A 19,656-nucleotide genomic window follows, 5' to 3' on the forward strand; every position below is an offset into this window, starting at 1 on the left:
CAAATTACTCGATCGGTTATCAGCAATTTACCCGATCTGGAGAAACCGATTTTTTTATACCACTTACCAAGTGGTATCGGTATCGGACGATCGTGAGAAAAAACAATCGATGATCGGAATCGGTCTAAAAAAACCTGATTGGAGCACCTCTAGTATCACCTTCAGTGTGTAGTCACATAGTTGTGACAATTTATCTGATGTGTCTAAAAATGTAGATCCTAACAAATATTTTATGGATATTTGAAACTGAAAATGCGTAGGACTTCAGAGATACTTTCATTAGATCACAAGGTTTGACGGCCAGCTGGTATTACAAGCTTAAGCCCAAACCAGACCAAAGTGTCGGGTTGGGGCAAAACCGTTTTAAAGGTAAAACACACCAATGCAACTCATTGAGTTGCAATTAGTTGCATTGGTGTGGTCTACCTTAAAAAACGTTTTGTCCCAACCCGACCCTTTGGTGTGGTTTGGGCTTTAGACACCTAGCTGTAGTTTAAAGTTTTTCTTTTGTGTGATCGTGTATTATGGACACTAAAACCAGAACAACTCACATCTTCTATGTATTGATATAAAAATTATATGCACCTTAATGACACTGATCAGCAACAACACAACGACTCTCAGTATTACATTTCGCTGCGCACACACAGACAGACACACACATACACACTTGCTTGAGGGACACAATAGGTATGAGATTTGTTTTTATTTTTTTAGTAGATAGACAGATGGGCTTTAACACGTGTGATATAACCTGCCCTGCTGTGGTGCCAAAATAGGAAAAGAAATGTCACTGACTGATTTTAAAGTCTGTCAGAGCACTTGTGTATTTCTTTTTCTTTTATGAACACATAATGCTTTTGTATCTGCAAAACATGTTATGATTTTTTTAATCTATTCATCTCACTGTGTCAATTAGACTAAAACTAACTTTTTAGATATATTTTTTGCTGTGATTGAATGATACGCATGAAAATGTATGCGTGTGGCAGAGAGAGAGAGAGAGAGAGAGAGAATGTGTGTGTGTGTGTGGTGACTGCATGTGTCAGCAGCCGCTTTTTAATGTACCTCCTTTTATTATTTTTTGGCTGATTTTCAGCTTTGGATTTAGGAATCCTTCTTATGATGACCAACATTTATTGCTGAAGCAAGCCCAGATCATCAGAACTCAAATTCCTGCCTTGTTGTTCCAGCAACCAGCAGCAGAAGGCAGTATTTCTGTGCAGAATATAGAACACACACACACAAAAAAAACATTGTGCACTCTTTCACCCACACAAGTGTTTCATGCTTTATCTTTGGTTTCTTTGTTGAGAAGATGGAGATAAATAGTTGCAATTGCCAAGTCAGTGGTTGGAGCATGATGTTCAAACTTTGATGTTTCACTCTGATTATATTTTCTTGATGAACATGTACTATTTATGCAATATGCACTAATATGAAGTAGTAGACTGACCAGCCAATCCGTTAGTGTCATATAATAATTTAACAACCACCAAGCTCTCTTAATTTTCACCTTCTAAACATTCTTTGTTGAGATTCAGAAGCAACGTTCTCTGAAGACTTTTGTACACTTACTAGACTCTGTTGCGTTATTCAAACTGTTCTGGGTTAGGGTTAGACCCTTTTCAAATGCATACACAGACTATTCTAAATGTACACTTTTTAATGTAATCAAACATTAACATGTTCTTTTTTGATGATTCTTATGTTTTGATCCTGCATTTTGCTGACAGTATTTGTGAAAGTATCCCAATCTCCCTTGTATGTAATGCAGTGATTCTTCACTCCAGTTCAGGGGCCAAGTCAAAATTCTAACCTGCTTAATGAGTTTTGCAATCAATTTGGTCACCATGTGAACACCATTAACGAGACTGCTAAATGCTAAATACCTAAACTAATCTGTAGAATAGTAGCCATTGTTTGGGCTGAACATGCCGGTGTTGAGAACCCTGTGATGTAACAGTATACAATGCAGTACAATGTTCGTCAGGTTCTAAGTCGCATTCCCTTTTTGCAATATACTCAAACCAATAGAACATTTGCTCTGTCCCAGAGACAATATGCAGTCACTGCTCATTTCAAGTGTCGCTTTCAATCCCACTTGATATAGCGCAGCTTGAAATGTGCATTCATAAACCTCCAATTCCAAAATGAAATAAACTTTTCATGTTGGAATGAGATGTAGATAGTCTACACTAAAGCATATACATTTGTACTGTATGCCTGTTATTTAGAACAACTAGGGAAATATTGACTCGACTGAATATAATATTAACAAATAACTTTTGGACAAGTTAATCATACAGTATGTATTTAGTGTGGATCATATATAAGAAAGAATGTTATTTTGTTTTATTTTGGTTGTTTGTAAGAGGAATACTCCATGATAGGGTGTCTTTGTGTCTATATCCACCAGCAGAGTAACGTCAGAGCTACTACAAGTTGTTTTTCAGGTGCTAATTTATACCTGGCTGTGCACTGGTGTCGCACATCGAAAAGAGCAGATCTACTAGCTCACAACATGTCAAATGATGCATTATGTTTATGACCCTGCTATTTTTCTCCTGTGCTCGACACAAAATGCACAACCAACTGAACCAAGTATAAATGTGGCAAAAAGCTTCAGCCTGCAGTATGCACTGGTACCATGACATACATTCATGCTCCATCATGATAAAATGACAATGGATAATTATATATTATCAAGAAAAATGGGTTGTGAATTTACCTGTACTTCGGTGTGCGTGTTTTAGCCAATGTATCCAAAGTCAGAGGCTGTGAGACAATCTCTCACAAGTTTCTAACCCTCTATATGCTCCTCCAATATGATGGCCCTCTAGTGGGAGGCTTAATGGGTAGAGAGTGTCTGGTAATCAGACAGTCACTGGTTTATGCCCGATCCGCCCAGTATACGTTGTCAGTGTCAGTGCCATGATTGATCATCATGACCATCTGAGCAGCCGTCAGCTGGGTGAAGCTGAATTTAAATTTCCCCTGTGCGATTAATAAATGTCTCTACTTGTCCTGGCGGCAGATTGAGTCTCCAAATAGAGAAGTCAAACAATTGAGTTCATCTTTGTGGTGTTCTTAATCCGACATGTAGGCCTACTTAACACCCTTTCAGCTCTTTTTGTCAGGGATGGAGGGAAAGCCCGAAGGGACAAGTGGACATTTTGAAGGACTGGAACAAACTTGTTTAAAAGAGACACTTTGTGCTTTATGGTGTGTCTGAGAATGGTACTTTGCCACACCACCGTTGTGTAAAGGAGCAAATGAAACAATGTAGAATTGATTTTCTGTAAAAAAAACAAAAAAAAAACATAGTTTTTACAGCTGTGATATGTGTATGTTTGTAAGTACTGTATGTACAGTACCATAGATGTGATGTCCTGTATGACTGGTGAGGGAATGAATACACTATTTTTAAAAAGGAAGTCCTATTTGTGATTCTTCATATTTACAGTAATACAATAAATAATTAAATTAATTACATTTCTCTATTAGCATTCAGACATTTTACATTCAGTGTTTATTTACAGTTAACATTAACAATTACAAAATGTTCTGAGAAACACCATTGCTTAACGCTTGAGGCTTGTCTCATAGCTAGTTGCACACCAGTGTCATGCACAAAAATAAGTCAATCTACAAGCTCACAACTATTTGTGATGCAACGCATTGTGAGTTTGTGCAATTATGTGTGCCACACTGGTGCACAACTAAGTATAAATTGGGCTTTACTGCGTAGAATTGCAGTTGTGTGACCCACGTGTCTACCAGTTAGAACTTTCTTGAGCCACACACACTGTCCCTGATGCGTCTAACAGTGCATCATACAGTTTTACACATTCTAAACAGATAACAGCAGAGAGGGGACTTCAACAAACGTACAGTTTGAATATTCTAAAAGAATACAAAATTATATTTCAGCACTGTGTGTTGTCTGTGCGTGCAGATGTCACATCACTCGAGGGGACTCAGACATGTGATTGCATCATATGGTGTGTAGGCCTACAGTATACTGTGTGCACTGTGCAGTGTGTGTGTGTGTGTGTGTGTGTGTGTGTGTGTGTGTGTGTGTGTGTATTAGACTATTAGTAGTTGGAGTTGTGTGTGGTAGTAGAGTCATCTGGTATGGAACCTCTGCGCTGTGAGTGAGCGCGGCAGCACAGTAGCAACCGTAGCTCAGGAGAGACACTGCTGGAGAAGGCGGAATAGATCCAGGGATTGGTGCATGAGTTTAGACTGGCCAGCAGCATCAGCAGGGTGAATATAGCACCTAGACATGCACGCACGCACGCACGCACGCACGCACGCACGCACGCACGCACGCACGCACGCACGCACACACACACACACACACACACACATTCTACATTTTATTTCCCATGTGTTCATAAACTCAAAGGTTTGTTTGTTTGTTTTGTATGTAGACGTACCATAGAAGCTTCTTCTTCTGTGTGTGTGTCTGTGTGTGTGTGTGTGTGTGTGTGTGTGTGTGTGTATGTGTGTGTGTGTCAGGCATGGTGCCACAGGGGTGCCTGGCATGGTGCCACGGGGGTGCCTGGCACTCTCAGTTGCAAATTCTGCCCCGCCAGTTTAAGTTTCATGTACTGCACATATTGTTTTATACTATATAAAAACGCCCCCTTGCCATTTTCAACTGCCCCCTCAGTCATGTCAGAGCCGAGCCTGGTGTGTGTGTGTGTGTGTGTGTGTGTGTGTGTGTGTGTGTGTGTGTGTGTGTGTGTGTGTGTGTGTTTGTGTGTGTGTGTGTGTGCGTGCGTGCGTGCGTGCGTGCGTGCGTGCGTGCGTGCGTGCGTGCGTGCGTCCGCATATATCAGACGATCTATGTTTCTATTCTGTCAATACATACCATCCTGTGGTGGGTTGGGGTCCCAGGCAGCCCACAGCTGGACACTAAAGAAAGGGGCCCAGCAGAAAGAGTAGACCAGCACTATAACCAGGGTCATCCTGACTGTCTTAGACACGGCAGCCGACACCCCTGTAGTACGGACGCGAGGTCCTGGAGTTATGGCTGTGACTGACGACGAGCAGATAACAGACGGCCTTGGATTCTCATGAGTGCCAGGCTGTAGCTCAGCTGAGAGAGAGATACACACATGAAAGCAATTGTGCTTTAACAGTCTCTTGTGCTGTATAATTGCAATGTATCTTTTCACACCCTTGTAGAAAGATAACTGTATGTGCTGTAAATTCTTGGAATCATTGTTGCACTACATTACAGCCTTTGAGTCTCAAGAAGTATCCAAATAAATTTGTATAGAATTTGTATAAAATGCAGGTAATATTAAGTAAGACAGAAAACACAACAAATTAACATGACTTATAATAGAACTAGAAAAGTGTGCTCCTCAGAGCACAGGTCTCCGCCAGGTTGGGTTGCCTACCCAGAGCCTGCAAACTTTGATGATGATGTGTCCAAGTTCATGCATCAGTAGATGTTTAATTAATTGAAAACTCTGGGAGTGGCAGTGCCAGTGACAACCAGGAACAGCCTGGGTGACAACCACGAAGAGGGTGGTGACATCTGGAGAGACAGAGGACGGCCGGAGAGACGGCAACCGGGGGTGGAGAGGGTTGGCACTTGGCAGCCGAAACCACTTCTTCCGTGAGGAGGAATCCAAAAGCTACAGACTGCAGTAAAACCTGCAAGGAGGGTTTAAAATCAGCCTCGGTGCAGCTCGAGGGGCTGGCTGTAGCTCGAGTTGTACCGAAGCTGAGATATGTGCTGTTCAGCGGCAACGACGACACAATGCACAGAAGGATTCTGCATTTCTGGTCAGACGAAGGAGGAGCCAGGCCATAGGCCGGGGTCTGATCAGCCTTGGTCAGGTCGCCTGGAGGAGGGTGTCTGTTGTAAGACCAAGAAACACCCATTGATCCCAGGATCCCAGGTCACTGATGATGTGTCCAAGTTCATGCATCAGTAGATGTTTAATTAACTGAGGGAAGGCAGTTATATATACATGGAATGGCATCTAAAAGAATCACCATAGTATAGGAAGCACCACGAAGACATGGAAGCAGTGAAGCAGCATAATGAGCATATAGCCGGGGAGCCACAGGCCCAAAATTGGACAGGACCTGTGATGTCATGCCGTACTTTTTATTTGTGTTTTTTCTATTCATTTGGCCATTGAGGTCCACAGAATGAGAGGCCTGCTCTGCCCGGAAACATCGCAAAAAAAAGTTATGGCCATTTTTGTATAGCCTACCACACCATAGACAACCAATATAAGGCAACATTTCCCAAATGTCATCATGCTTTAAGTAGCATGTGACAATTGTGACATGTCAAACTAGGGGGTTTTCATGATTCTGAATCCATTCCAAGCATTAGTTTTGCATGAAAAACACTCCTTGGCCTAAATTCGGCCATAGCCACTTGCCAAAATGTGCCCAAATGTGCTGACCTCATCACATTTGTGCTGACCTCATCACATTTGTGATGACAGCTATGGCCGTTTTTAGGCCAAGGAGTGCCTTCGGCCTGGTGGAAACAAATATAGAATTTTCTTATCACCTGCCAGGTAGCAATCAGTAGCATGATAGAATAGAATACAATAGAACAGTAAAGCACTATTCACAGGAAAGATCACTAGAGTAGGCATGACCATCACCTTGTGAGGTGATGCTATTGGGTCTCAGTGGACCCATGGGGAGGTGCTGACAGGTTGATCCTGGTCCGGCAGCATCCCAATGGTTACCAACTGTAGTGTATGGAGCATGCAGGAGTATGGTAGATCGCCCCCGGCTGGCCCCTCCTCCTCGTTGGATGTTCTGTCTGCACGATGAGGGAGCAGAGAAAAGACGATCTGACTTCAGGTGCAGATTGTTGTGGATCTCCTTGAAGATTCGCACCTGAAAGAGATGAGGGAGGAGAGACAGCAGATAGAATGTTTCCCAAATTGTAAGTGAATTTTAAACACAAATTCATAGCTACAATATATTATCTAATAAAATTCCCCCCCTTTAGCCAAGAGAGATATTAGGCTTCATCAGCCATGGCTACCCTGAAATCGAATGAACCCTGCAAGTTCATTAGTATTCACTATTTCCTGGAATACTTTTGTTTGGTGTCCATGTAACTCATAGTGTCTGGGCTGGCCTAGTGGTCCAGGCGCATGCCACATAATAGGCTCTGGCCTGACAGCGCGTTGTGTGTTCGAGTCCCGTTCATGACAACCTTTGCTGCATGTCTCTCCCCTTCTTCCTCTTTCCTGTCCGTCTTCACTGTAACTATCAATAAAGGCACAAAAGCCAAAAACTAATCTTTAAAAAAAACCTCATAGCAACTGACAAGCCTTCACTACTCGTTTCTGCATTTATGTGGGGGAACAATAACATTGCAGCAATCTAAAGGATATTAATAAGCAGGCAGATTGTAAAGCACATGGAACGCCTGATGATGCAAGGCTACTGGAAAGGCATTTGTGAATCTACTGCTCAGCCATAAATTATCCTCCCCATGGTCACAGAAAATATTGAGCTCAGGGTCTTAAGACAGGGCTATACTGCTACTGCATACATTGCAGACATTGAATGTATGCAGTACATCAGCGATAAAGAAATTATAGTATGTTTTTTGTGGGGATTTTTCTGCCTCCATTAATAGATTGACAGCATGGGGGAGACATGGGGGAAAGGCCGTCGGGATCGGGAGTCGATCACGTGGCACGCCGTCAGGCTGGCTCAGCAGCCTATAGGTGCCCATACGGTTGAGCTAACTGCCCGGGCCAGGAAAATAGTATGTTAATTGTTAAATGCAGTCCACCTAAATATTTTTGCATTTGCAAGCAATGAATGAATCATCATTTGAGTAGGCCTAAGGAAAGGAACACAGTCACTTCTGTCCTCTCATCTCTTTCATTTTATTTCACTGTTCTCCTCCTTACTTGGCAGATAGTGATGATGAGGACGGGGAGGATGAAGACAGCCAAGGTCATCCAGGTAACGTATGCCTTGAGGCCCCAGGATCCAGTAAAGTTGCCCCAGCATTCAAACACACCCGGGGCCACCTCTGAACGAGAGAAGATGAATAGCTGAAGGGGAGGAGAAGTTGGAGTGAGTGAAATAGTGAAGGGGCTGAATTAAAGGTGTTTCACGCCTTTTTTGCATGCACCACAGACAGTTTTTAAGTTGCTTGATTCAATATTTTTATATTTAATATATTATTCATCTCTCAGCAAAGTCCAGAGTGATAGTTGGTATAACCTGTGGTAAGCTGAATAGAAGTGATAGTCCCCATGCGAACAGTATGAAGTAGTTCCAGCGATGAGTGGCTCCACTGTGGTATGCCTGCAGGGGGCAGCAGATCGCATAGTGGCGGTCGATTGTCATGGCGACAATCATGTAGGAGGAGGCAAACATTCCGAGCACCTGGAGGTATTTGACCAGTCGACACAGTACGTCAGGGCCCGGGAAACGGCCTCTTGCATCCCACACCAGCTGAGGCAACACCTGATGGATAGATTGATAGACAGATATAGATATGTGCATAGGTTCTGTGCATTTGTGGTTCTCAACACATGTCCGTCTGTCCAATACATACATACATACATACATATACATACATACATAACACTCAGGAATTGAACCCGGGTCTCCCCAGTGACGGATCAACCCCTCTCAAGGCCCTGGCGCTTCACAAAATCAAAAGGCCCTACAGATTCAGCCAATTAATTAATTAATTAATTAATTAATTAACATGCATTTCGCCGTTTAGCGCATATCCACTACTGCCTGCGCTGCCCGCTGACACACAAGACACAGCCGCACTGGGCACAGCCTTTCCAACTTCAGTCTCTGCTAAACTATTATGTAAGGCCTAGGAGATTACTTTATGGTTATTAATACAGTCATTAACAATAAACATGCAGCAGCATGTTTTGTCTAAATTGTCTTTGTGGCCAACAAATGTAGCTACATTTGCAAACAGTGCTGTTGACCATGTTGTTACATGGTCCATATAACGTGTGTACCAACAGACAATGTCGATATGCTATATTAATATTAGAACGTTTTAAAGCTAGATTAATTATTGACGACAATGCAACCAAGTTGTGGTGGGTGCAACGTCACTGAAAACTTTCATAATAGCAAATTAGCAATTACATTAATTTACTCACGAGTGCTGAAATCGTGAAATGGAGGATGTAAGAACACACTTTTGTTGCATTAGAGCAGGGTAAATATGAAGTTTTGCGCCACGGTCTTGTGTTTATATTCCTCTTACATAGGCTGTAGGCTATGTTATTGTCGCAACAACAACACACGTTGGTCGGTCTGAGAGAGGGGGCCTTCCTGAGCGAGGGGGCGTCGCTTACTCGCTTCCCCTCTGTCGGAGGAGGAAGCGACGCGCAGCCGTCGGGAACCCCCCTATGGGAACCCCCCCCAGGCCGACTGCCCCCTTGCTGCTAGTATCAGGCTGCTACAGAAACTGTCAGACGAGAAGACCAAAAACACTAGCGGGGGTTCCTGTGTTGCGTTATATTTTTCGACAGAAGCAACAGTTGTACCTATAGTCTCGTACCGGGCCCTGCAAGCTTCGGGCCCTGGCGCTTAAGCGCCACCTAGTTCCATTGTTAGTCCGGCTCTGGGTCTCCCACGTGGAAAGCCAACATCTTAACCACTAAGCCAAAGGCAATTGCCTATGGCCAGGGGGAGATATTAGACTTTTGAGGCCATCAGGATGAGGCTGTGAGCCACTGTTGCCTACACTCACCCCACTTTTGACCTCCGCCACCGGGGAAACCCGATCCGGGTCACGGGTCACGGCACTAACTTAACACCCGCAAATCGAACCCGGGTCTCCCATGTGGAAAGCCAACATCTTAACCACTAAGCCAAAGGCAATTGCTTATGGCTTGGGGGAGATATTAGACTTTTGAGGCCATCAGGCTGAGGCTGTGAGCCACTCTGCTACACATAAATACATATACTGTACATACATAAGTACGCTCGCTCGCTCGCTCGCACGCACGCACGCACGCACGCACGCACGCACGCACGCACACACACACACACACACACACACACACACACACACACAGGCTACTGTCCATTCATTGATTCATTCCGTGCCTATGCTACCTGGAACAGTGCCACCACCAGGTCAGCCAGACAGAGGTTGAGCATGAACTGGTGGAGCGGGGAGTGTTGCTGCCTCCTCCTCAGCAGGACCACCAGCACGAGCCCGTTCCCCAGCAGTGCCAAAAGCAGGACCACAGCCAGCACAACCACCTCGGCTGCGGCCAGCACGTTGTCCCGCTGCCACACGGTGGCATTCAAAGGCGCCGAGGTCATCACAGATGTTGCAGTCGAAACACTGCCATTATTGTTGGACAGGGCAGAGTCCATCACCGGGGAAACCGACATCAGGTCTAGCTGAGAGACATCCGGGTGTGGGGGTGGGGTGGGGAGACAGGAGGGTCAGTGGTGTTAGGGTGTTAGTGGAATTATTTCACATCAGGGGTTCTCAAAGTGGGATTCGGGGACCCCCAGGGGTCCTTGAGGATGTCCCCAAAATGTAGGGTACGGAAAAGATGTTTTGTTTCGTGTAGTGTAGTTAAACGTTAAACCATGGTCATTCATTTTCTGTTGACAAGGTTTGATCGTAGTGGGAGCTGTGGGGAAAAAGCATTGTTAGCAATAGTTCCAGGAAGTGAGGTACCAGGAACATAAAAGTATAAAAGGCGGCAAGGGTTCCATTTTATGTATCAAAAGGAGTGTTTGGTGGTGGTTTGTCAAAGAGATTATTTTAAACCATAATCAGAAATTGATAAACCACAGAGTAATGGGGTCTGAAAACTTTGTGATCTGGAAAAAGAAAAGTTTGGAACTTTATGTATAAAGTACATAAAGTATATTATAAAATACAGTACAATAGAGGTAGTTTGTGGGATAAATCAACAACAACAAAAAAACATTGTTTAAATCATTGAACGGACAATAAATAAAATAACATAACACCACATAATAAACAATAAACAGGCTATCTATGGGAAAGCCTGTGTAAAAAGAAAGGTTTTTAAAAGTTTTTTAAAGACAGCCACTGAGGGTGCATCCCTCAGGTTCTGGGGTAGGGCATTCCAGAGTTTCGGTGCCCGGGCAATGATTAATTTAGGAATTATTACATGAGTTAGGAATTATTTATTGGGTGAGTGAGTGAGTACACACGGCGTGCGGAGCAGATTCATGCCGTGCATGGGGGCATAATACATTTCATGTATTTGAAATATATGAAATGTACGTATGTAAGATCACAGACATTCTAAGTCTATTGCTTACATAGATAGAGCATTGGTTCTCAAAGTTGGATCCGGGGACCCCCAAGGGTCCTTGAGGTGGTTTCCAAGTGGTCCCCAGTTAAATTATTGATAGTTAGGAACAAAATGTACCCTTAGACCTGGTACACTTATACGTTATTATATACATTTTAAGCCAGGAACACCTCTGTGTGTAGTTGTTACAGTATATGTAAAAATAATCTTTTTTTAATGTTTTGAATTTTAAAAAATCGGCCCCAGGTCTAAATGGGTTAATGATCTGCAATTCTGAGAGTGTACAAATGGAACCAAATGGACGCTGATGGGTCCATTTGGTTCCAATTGTACACTCTCAGAGTTATGGGTGTCATATATGGTAACATTGTGGTTTGTGGCCTAATCGGCTACATAAACTGGGGATCCTTGGAATTAAAAGGTTTGAGTCTTGAGTATTTTTGGACTGCAGAGTGTGTTTGCGTGTGACATTAATTACCAGAAATTAGAACAGTCGTGACCACTAGGAAGAGCCCATTAGTGTAGAGATTAGTACTGGTTAAATGGTTACACACCACAGGCCCACTTTGGTGTGCCTATTGTCCTCTGTGTCTGTGTGTGTGTGTGTGTGTGTGTGTGAGTGTGTGTGTGTGTGTGTGTGTGTGTGTGTGTGTGTGTGTGTGTGCGTGCGTGCGTGCGTGCGTGCGTGCGTGCGTGCGTGCGTGCACGCGTGTGCATGCATGCATGTCTGTGCATGCGTGTGATTATGTTAGCGTTGAACTGCTAAAGTTCCGCAAAACATGCTATAGATTTCCTTGTTCTGGCATCAATGGGCTCACATAGGCTTGAAGGCGCTCACATAGGCTTGAAGTCACCCACAAGCACTACACCCATATTCACCAGTGCATTTGTGTGTGAGCGGTGGATGTGAGAGAAAGAGGTGATGAGGGAATAAATGCACCATGTTCGTAGTCGAAACAAACCTGACCCTTGTGGAGCCGCATTAACCCCAGCACAGTGGACCATATGCTTGTAAACAAAGAGCCATCAGAAGTGAATCCTTTGCATCCCAGCTGGCATGTAGATGCTCATTATAGCCTCTCAACAGACTGAAACAACTATTCCATAAACATCAATTTAGTAACCGACTCTAGGCTGAAAAGGCAGCAGTGAGAGGAATTTATAATTGGGATACCCGGTAGTTACAATCAGTATGGATGGAAGACCTGGTGCTCTGAAAAACAAAAGGAACAAAATAGTTCTGGCATGATCCCCAGTGTTCCCCAGGCCTTTACAACCTCATCAATAGTCCCTAGATTTGTAGCAATTTGTAAGTTCATATTCAACCACAATTTAAAATAGAAAAAACTAGCAAAATGAGATTATGTGGCCTATTTTGTCAAAGCTAAAATTACTGGCATGCCATTTTACAGGAAACGATTGTGTTTCAAATGATTGAGCAAAGAATATGATGTTGCATTTTTGTGCAGTGCCATTTGATACGCTTTGGATATCACTGTTACAGTCTACAGAGAAGACTGTTTTATTGATTCTGGAAATATTCTTTACGATATCACTGTTGCCCCCACCTAAGGACAACTATGTTTGTTAACCTATGTTTAACCTATAACTCTATATGGTTTAACCATATACTCTCCGTCATACTCTCTTAGGACAATACAGTGCATACACACAAAACACCACAAGTATAGCACCCAGCCAGAGCTATATTCCTGTGCCCAGACCCAGTTGTTCAAAACATTTAGTTAGATTAGGAGATCCCATGTTGTTCTATCCAAGATAACCAACATTGGATTGGCCAGCATGGGGTCACTTTAAGTGTTTCTATTTGAGGAGACAGAAAACACCACCATAAATCTTCATCTGACAAAAACAAACAAACAAAAACAAAAAAACAATATAGGCCTATATAAAATGTCCAACAGTAACAACCTAGGCCTAAACCACTTAATTCATAATTTTGAATCTATGTTTTAGGAGGTGGATCTCTGGCTTTAGTTTATTGCTGTAGTTGGGTAATGGTAATTTGGTCCTTTGCCAGATGAATGTGTACTTATTCTCTTTCAGTTTCTCAATTAAGAAGTGACGTAGTTATAGGCATCATCATCTTTGTTTGGCGAAGAACACTTACTGTAAAAGTCTCCTTTCCCACCTCCTGTTGCAATGACTACATGTGGGATCCCGATGAGCAGGTTAGTACCTTGCATGCATGGTTTCCTTTGCCGTCTGTGTGTGAAAGTGGCCTATATACATTTTCCATTTATTCTTTAGGATCCACGTACCTTCTTCAACAGCAGGGCTGAGATATGGAATACATTTATTTTCTGCACTAAGAGGAACTGGCTTACTTTCCTCTACAATAGGCTCAGGCTCACAACACCTTGAATGCAGAGCTTATGAGAGCTTTTTGGAGGTTTTCAATTATTTCAATTTCAATTGTTATTGGGGGGATTGAAAAATAACCAATTACACAGGTATCTTATTTAGCCTTTACCAGAGGACTTCCAGAGAGGCACTTATATGGCAGGTATTTTGTCCATTTACATACTAGTTCATAATATCTAGAGTCTAGACATTATTAACTAGTATGCCCGGTGGACTTCTTCTAATCTACTGACATCACATAACCTTATTTACTAGATGCTGGGCGGGGCAGGTTTAGCTGATTTCTAACATTTAAATAAAATATTTATTGTTTATGAGAAAGCACTGTTTTCATTTTTTTAATTTGCAGGCTTACTTTGCAAAATATAAATAAATGTGTATACTACTACATGATAAAAATTACATTTTGTTCCTGAAATCCACCTGAATCCACCCTTCTTCTGTGATCAGGATAATCCAGGTTTTTTTTCCTAATCAAAGATGTCCCGATGCTATCATTTTAACAACAAATGAAGGTTTGATGCAGATCAAAACCATGAAAGGATATTAGAAGTCCATACACTGAGCACTATATTACTCTACGGCTACTGGCTAGTGGCTACATATCCTTACTGTAAGAGAGAAGCCTCCCAGGCTAACCTTTGGCTTCAAGTACAGTACTCACATCCTGAATGCTGGCACTGTTCTGGACCTAAATAGGTCACCTTCATTTAGCATCATCCAGCTCAGCAATGAGAATCTGCATGCCGTTGCAGTACACACTAATTTACACTATATATAATCTATTGAATTAGTCCTCCTGAATGGAGAATTAATCCCATGCATCATTTTGACTTCATGCAACTGAAAAGAGCTGAGGCACAAAGATCAGAATAGAAGTGTAGATACAACTCACTTTACTTATGGTCCTCTGTCCTCTTCAGGCTCCCATGAACCATCTGTGGGAACCTCAACGAGACCTGCTGTCATGTGCGGTGCTCAGATCCATGCTGTGTGTGGGAATCTAGTTTGCATGCGAGCGCACATTGCTTTCGCTTATGACACTCAGGCAAATGTGCTAACTCGTGCTTCTAACACTCTCTTCTTTTTCTTTCTACCTCTCTGAGACTTTGTGCTGCTTGTTCACTCTTTCCTTTTACTGTCTCATCTTTCCCTACTTTCTCTGTTTAATTGATGACGAGAGAGAGAGAGAGAGAGAGTGGAAAGGGGTGGGGCAGGGGGAGGGTGTTGATCAAAGCATGTGATGCTGAGACTATATCGACATATAAATGTAATGCCCTGCTGATTGTTTAGGACCTAAACTTTAGGTGTCCAGGTACAGTAGGCGAAATGGTCTCCTATGAATACAATATTAGCGTACAGTAGTAGCTTCTTGGATGCATGGTCACTTTCAGGTCAGGCAGTATCTAAACACACACACACACACACACACAGGCTAAACACCAATATACCAAATGAGATTTGTGCTGTTAAGCCTCCCACAATGATCAAAGACCTCTCTCTCCCTCTCGCACGCACACACGCACGCACGCACGCACACACACACACACACACACACACACACACACACACACACACACACACACACACACACACACACACACAGTAATTCAATAATTACATTAAATTAGGCAATATGCGTGATTTTGCACTGCATGGAGCAGAGTAGTGGAGAGGGGAGGAGAGGGGAAGTTGAGAAATAGAACATCATCTGTCCTGACAGATGGTACGTACGTGGTGGAGTTATAGATCTCTGTAGAGATCCAGAAACCAGAGCAAGTGATCTTCCGTCCATCTCCACGACATCCCCTGTGTGTGCCCTCCTTTCTCGTGACTCCTTCATTCATGCATCTCACCGCTCGGTGGGTCGTATTTCCCTATTAGCTCAGTTAGTGGTAAAAGCACTATGCATAATCTATAAGTACAATTTAGCGTTTTACCTTACTGGAGTACCGTATTTCAATTATTTTATACTTTACACTTCTACACCACTACACATACTTACATTCATACTTTGGCACACAATGCGTCACGTTGTGAGATTGTAGATTGGTTATTTCCGAAAGATGATACATTTTTGAGGGACGCTAACCCCTCCTACTGTATACAGCTTTAATGTTTGTCTTTCAACGATGCTTGTTTAAGAAAACGCCTTAGAGAAATGTAATGTTTGTTTTGAGGACTAAAACAAACATTAGCACCCGTTGCTTAAACAACCATTATGTTGTAATTGATGTTGTAAAAATCACACAGGTGTGATTTTTGTTTTACATTTGAATACGTTTTCTTTGGTACTGTATTTTGATGACAATAGCATTGTACTTTTATTCAGTTCTACTTGTAAGTGTTTTGTTTTATATGGTTTTGCTACTCTAAGTAAAAAAAAAAAATCACACCCGTGTGAACTGAGTGGTGCAACTCCCATCTCCCCTCTCCCCCTGCCTCTCTCTCTCTTAGGCCCTGGGCGAGGAGCGTTTATCGTGTTATCAGGGATTTCCCACAGAGTAACTACATTCTTTTTTCACAGTAGGCAGATACAATTCTGTGAGAAAAGTACTGTAAGTAATGTTTCCAGTATTAACGCATTAACGAAAAAGACCCGATTTTAAAATGCAATTTTAAACAGGCAAATATGCAGGGCTACTATCAGGGTATCCTTGACAACTAGGAAGTATACAACCTGCAACGGTGAAATGCCGGCTCTTAAATGACTTCAAATAAGCATAAATATACATTTTCCACACAAATTTGCCTAAGGTGTAATTTAGGCTACTAAATACTAAATTCCTTACATTGTAGCAGTACCTTTGTGTTGCCGATTATTACCGAAAATTCACGCTATTTCCTTCTATTGTTCAGTGGCAATAAATTCATGTATGTTGTAACATTGACGTAAATTCTTGTATTTTCACTCCAACAGTACAGTTCTTACATGGGTACATTTGTCATTAAGTGTTTTACATACGATGTCAACTGTCAAACGATTGTTCAAATAAAAATAATGTACATACAACACTGCCATTCATTCAGACTGTTTGTGTCTCATCTATACGCTATACCACGTCCACAACAAAAAGTTGAAACTACTAATGCATACATTTTATTTTATTAAAAGAACAAAATACAAAAAAAACACATCCTTTACAGTTTATTTTGGTTCGCAATCTTCTGGTTTTCAATGGATATTAATCATCACACTACTAGAGGCACTTGTGTCTGGAGGTCATCACCTATGCATCATCAAAAAAGGTAAACATCCGACCTGGTGTGACCTCTCATATCCAAGCAGTGGGTGGAGATGAAGTGCTGCATGCATGTGGCACCGGTTGCAACCCCTGCAGAAATAACATTTTCCCATAAAAGTTGGGCAAAATTTGTGCAATGTGCAATGTACACTCCAGAAAGTGTCATTGCTGAAAAAGCAATTACAACTTTTAATATAAAAGCAGACCAAGATGTTCCTGATGTGCCAAGTAATGTGGTATACCACAGGCAGTGCTACATGCGGTTCACCAATAAGGAACACATTGAAAGGGCACGTAAGAGGAAAGAGAAAGAAGCCAAAGAAAACGTTGGTTTGTATAAAATGCATATATACCTTTAACACTGAATTAAACATTGTACATTTCATGCATATATGGTAGTTAACACTTTCTATCTCAAGTATTCTACTAAACATCTGGACATTAACCAGGAGCAAAATGCATAGATTAACAGTGCAAAGTATATTAGCCAGTATTTGTGATGAAATATTTTGAGTGCTATATTCAGTTTATTATCACAGTGCCACACACTTTAAATAAGATGATGGGGACTGAGCAATATCAAAAACCTGATATGTTTTCTCAGAGTGGATGTCCTCAGATCAGTCCATAACTTAAGCTCAGCTGGTCGAGAGAGATATATATATATATATATATATATATATGTCAATAAAAATTACTGAATAGGCTCGTAGTGTGCATTACTGTACAAGATTTCCTGAAGGTGGCAATTATAAGACCCCCACGTGGTAATTGCAACATTTAATATACAGTAAATTCAACACAACACCAAGATCTTGGTCATATACCGTATTGTCCCGATTATAAGACGACCCCCATTTTTCCAAGACTCATGGAAAAAGAACATTGACCTGTTTTTTTAGGATATTTCCATTGACAATAAACAGTCTTATATTCAGGCCAATGGTATTATAAACGTGTAACTGTAAAATTAACAAAGACAGGGGAATGCCACCCTCTTGAAAACAGAGTGTATGATGTCAGCTGCTTTGAATCCACTTTTCTTCATCCACCATCAGAACCATGTGTCACCGCCTGGCGCCTGCTCCTCTGCGACTCAACACTCCAGAGCCTGAAACACAGACATCCATAGTCAAAGAATATACAGTACTTTCATACTGTATCAATGCATTCTTTGTTAATGACCTATCCCATTTTTATCAGCTGATGTCAGCGATGTCACAGTTTAATATGTCATATTATGTACAGTACACACAATATCTGCTGCCATGCTCACGCACCTTCAGACACATACCAGTCTTAATAAGATGTGTAAATATCTTATCGTATTTCTATACTCCCCTGATATGTTTTATAACAACAATTTCACCCAATGTATTATACCTGTAAAACCTGTGTTTTGTGATTCTGAATCCTGACTCAGGTAAACTACAACGTGCTGCAGAGGAAAAGAGGGATGAAACTCTGCTAATTCAGATACGTGGGAGAGATCTAGTCGCTGCAGAGGCCATGTATCACATGAGCTGCTACAGACGTTATACCAAATACATGTCTAATCCGAAGAGAGGTGAAGAGGAAAATCCAGGAATCAATCCCTACCAGGCAGGCTACACAGAGTTCTGCAAGACCGTGGTCGAAGAAAGGTTACAGAGAAGGCGTGACATTTTAAGGCTGTCATATCTAAATAACCTTTTCAAGAGCATTGTTGGAGAGACGGAAGGACTGGACATTTCCACTTACAAGGCAATTTCTTTGAAAGCTAGACTTCAAAAATCACATCCTTTTCTTAAGTTTCTCAAATCGGCAAAAACTACATTTGTGTATGTTGAGGACTTGACTGCTGATGAAGTCATCCATGATGAAGCCTTCCATGATGAAGTCATCCATGATGAAGCCTTCCATGATGAAGCCTTCCATGATGAAGTCATCCATGATGAAGCCTTCCATGATGAAGCCTTCCATGATGAAGCTGGACCGCCATCATCAGAGGACGACGAGGACGATCTACTGAAGAATGGCATCAGCATAGAGACGATCCTGCAATACCAGGTTTGTTTATTATGGATTTTATGTTATCTTCATTATAGTTATCACACAGTAGACATTTCACTTACCGAGATGTACCTGTATTAGTAGATTCTTCACAGACCTCAGACAGCTGTATCATGCAGCCATGTCAATTAAGGAGAGCATAGAAGTCAAGTGTAAAACCACTCCTAAACTGCCATGGCCACCCACAGCACAAGATCTACAGATGGACACAGCCGCAAATGTGGTGCCAAATGAGTTGTACAATTTCATTGCATGGACAGCAGGTATGACTATGGAATTTAAACCTGATGGTTTACGATGTTAGTGTGGAGGAAAACCAGAAAATTGTGTCAACTTGCCAGGATGTCATGAATCTCACGATGAGAGGACGCTGGCTCATGCCCAAGCACTCTTCCTTATCCATGGCTATACGGCACATGACCGGATCAGCTCAGCTGATAGGAATGCTCCATGGACTTGGGCACTGCTCCTCATACTCACAAGTCCTGGAACATGATACAGCTCTAGCAGAGCTGCAATTGCTACGAGGCGATGCATACATCCCACCAAACTTCACAGCTGAAGTTCAGGCAACACTTGTTTGGGACAACAATGACTTTGGTGAGGAAACGCTATCTGGGAAGGGAACCACACACAACACAAATGGCATCATAATTCAAAGGCCC

The 19,656-nt window shown here is 42.1% G+C and overlaps 1 protein-coding gene across 1 annotated transcript; it reads right to left on the minus strand.

Annotated features, from left to right (window-relative positions):
- Positions 1-3,699: 3,699 nt before the first annotated feature.
- avpr2ab (arginine vasopressin receptor 2a, duplicate b) lies at positions 3,700-10,404 on the minus strand (the record flags this gene model as incomplete). Its single annotated transcript, XM_079514312.1, has 6 exons — positions 3,700-4,282; positions 4,880-5,107; positions 6,648-6,888; positions 7,923-8,069; positions 8,242-8,487; positions 10,120-10,404. The coding sequence occupies 6 exons, from the start codon at positions 10,402-10,404 to the stop codon at positions 4,098-4,100; spliced, it is 1,332 nt and encodes a 443-aa protein (XP_079370438.1). The 3' UTR covers positions 3,700-4,097.
- Between the last annotated feature and the right edge of the window lie 9,252 nt (positions 10,405-19,656).

This window comes from Electrona antarctica, assembly GCF_951216825.1.
Source record: "Electrona antarctica genome assembly, chromosome: 2".
In the NCBI taxonomy this organism is placed as follows: domain Eukaryota; kingdom Metazoa; phylum Chordata; class Actinopteri; order Myctophiformes; family Myctophidae; genus Electrona; species Electrona antarctica.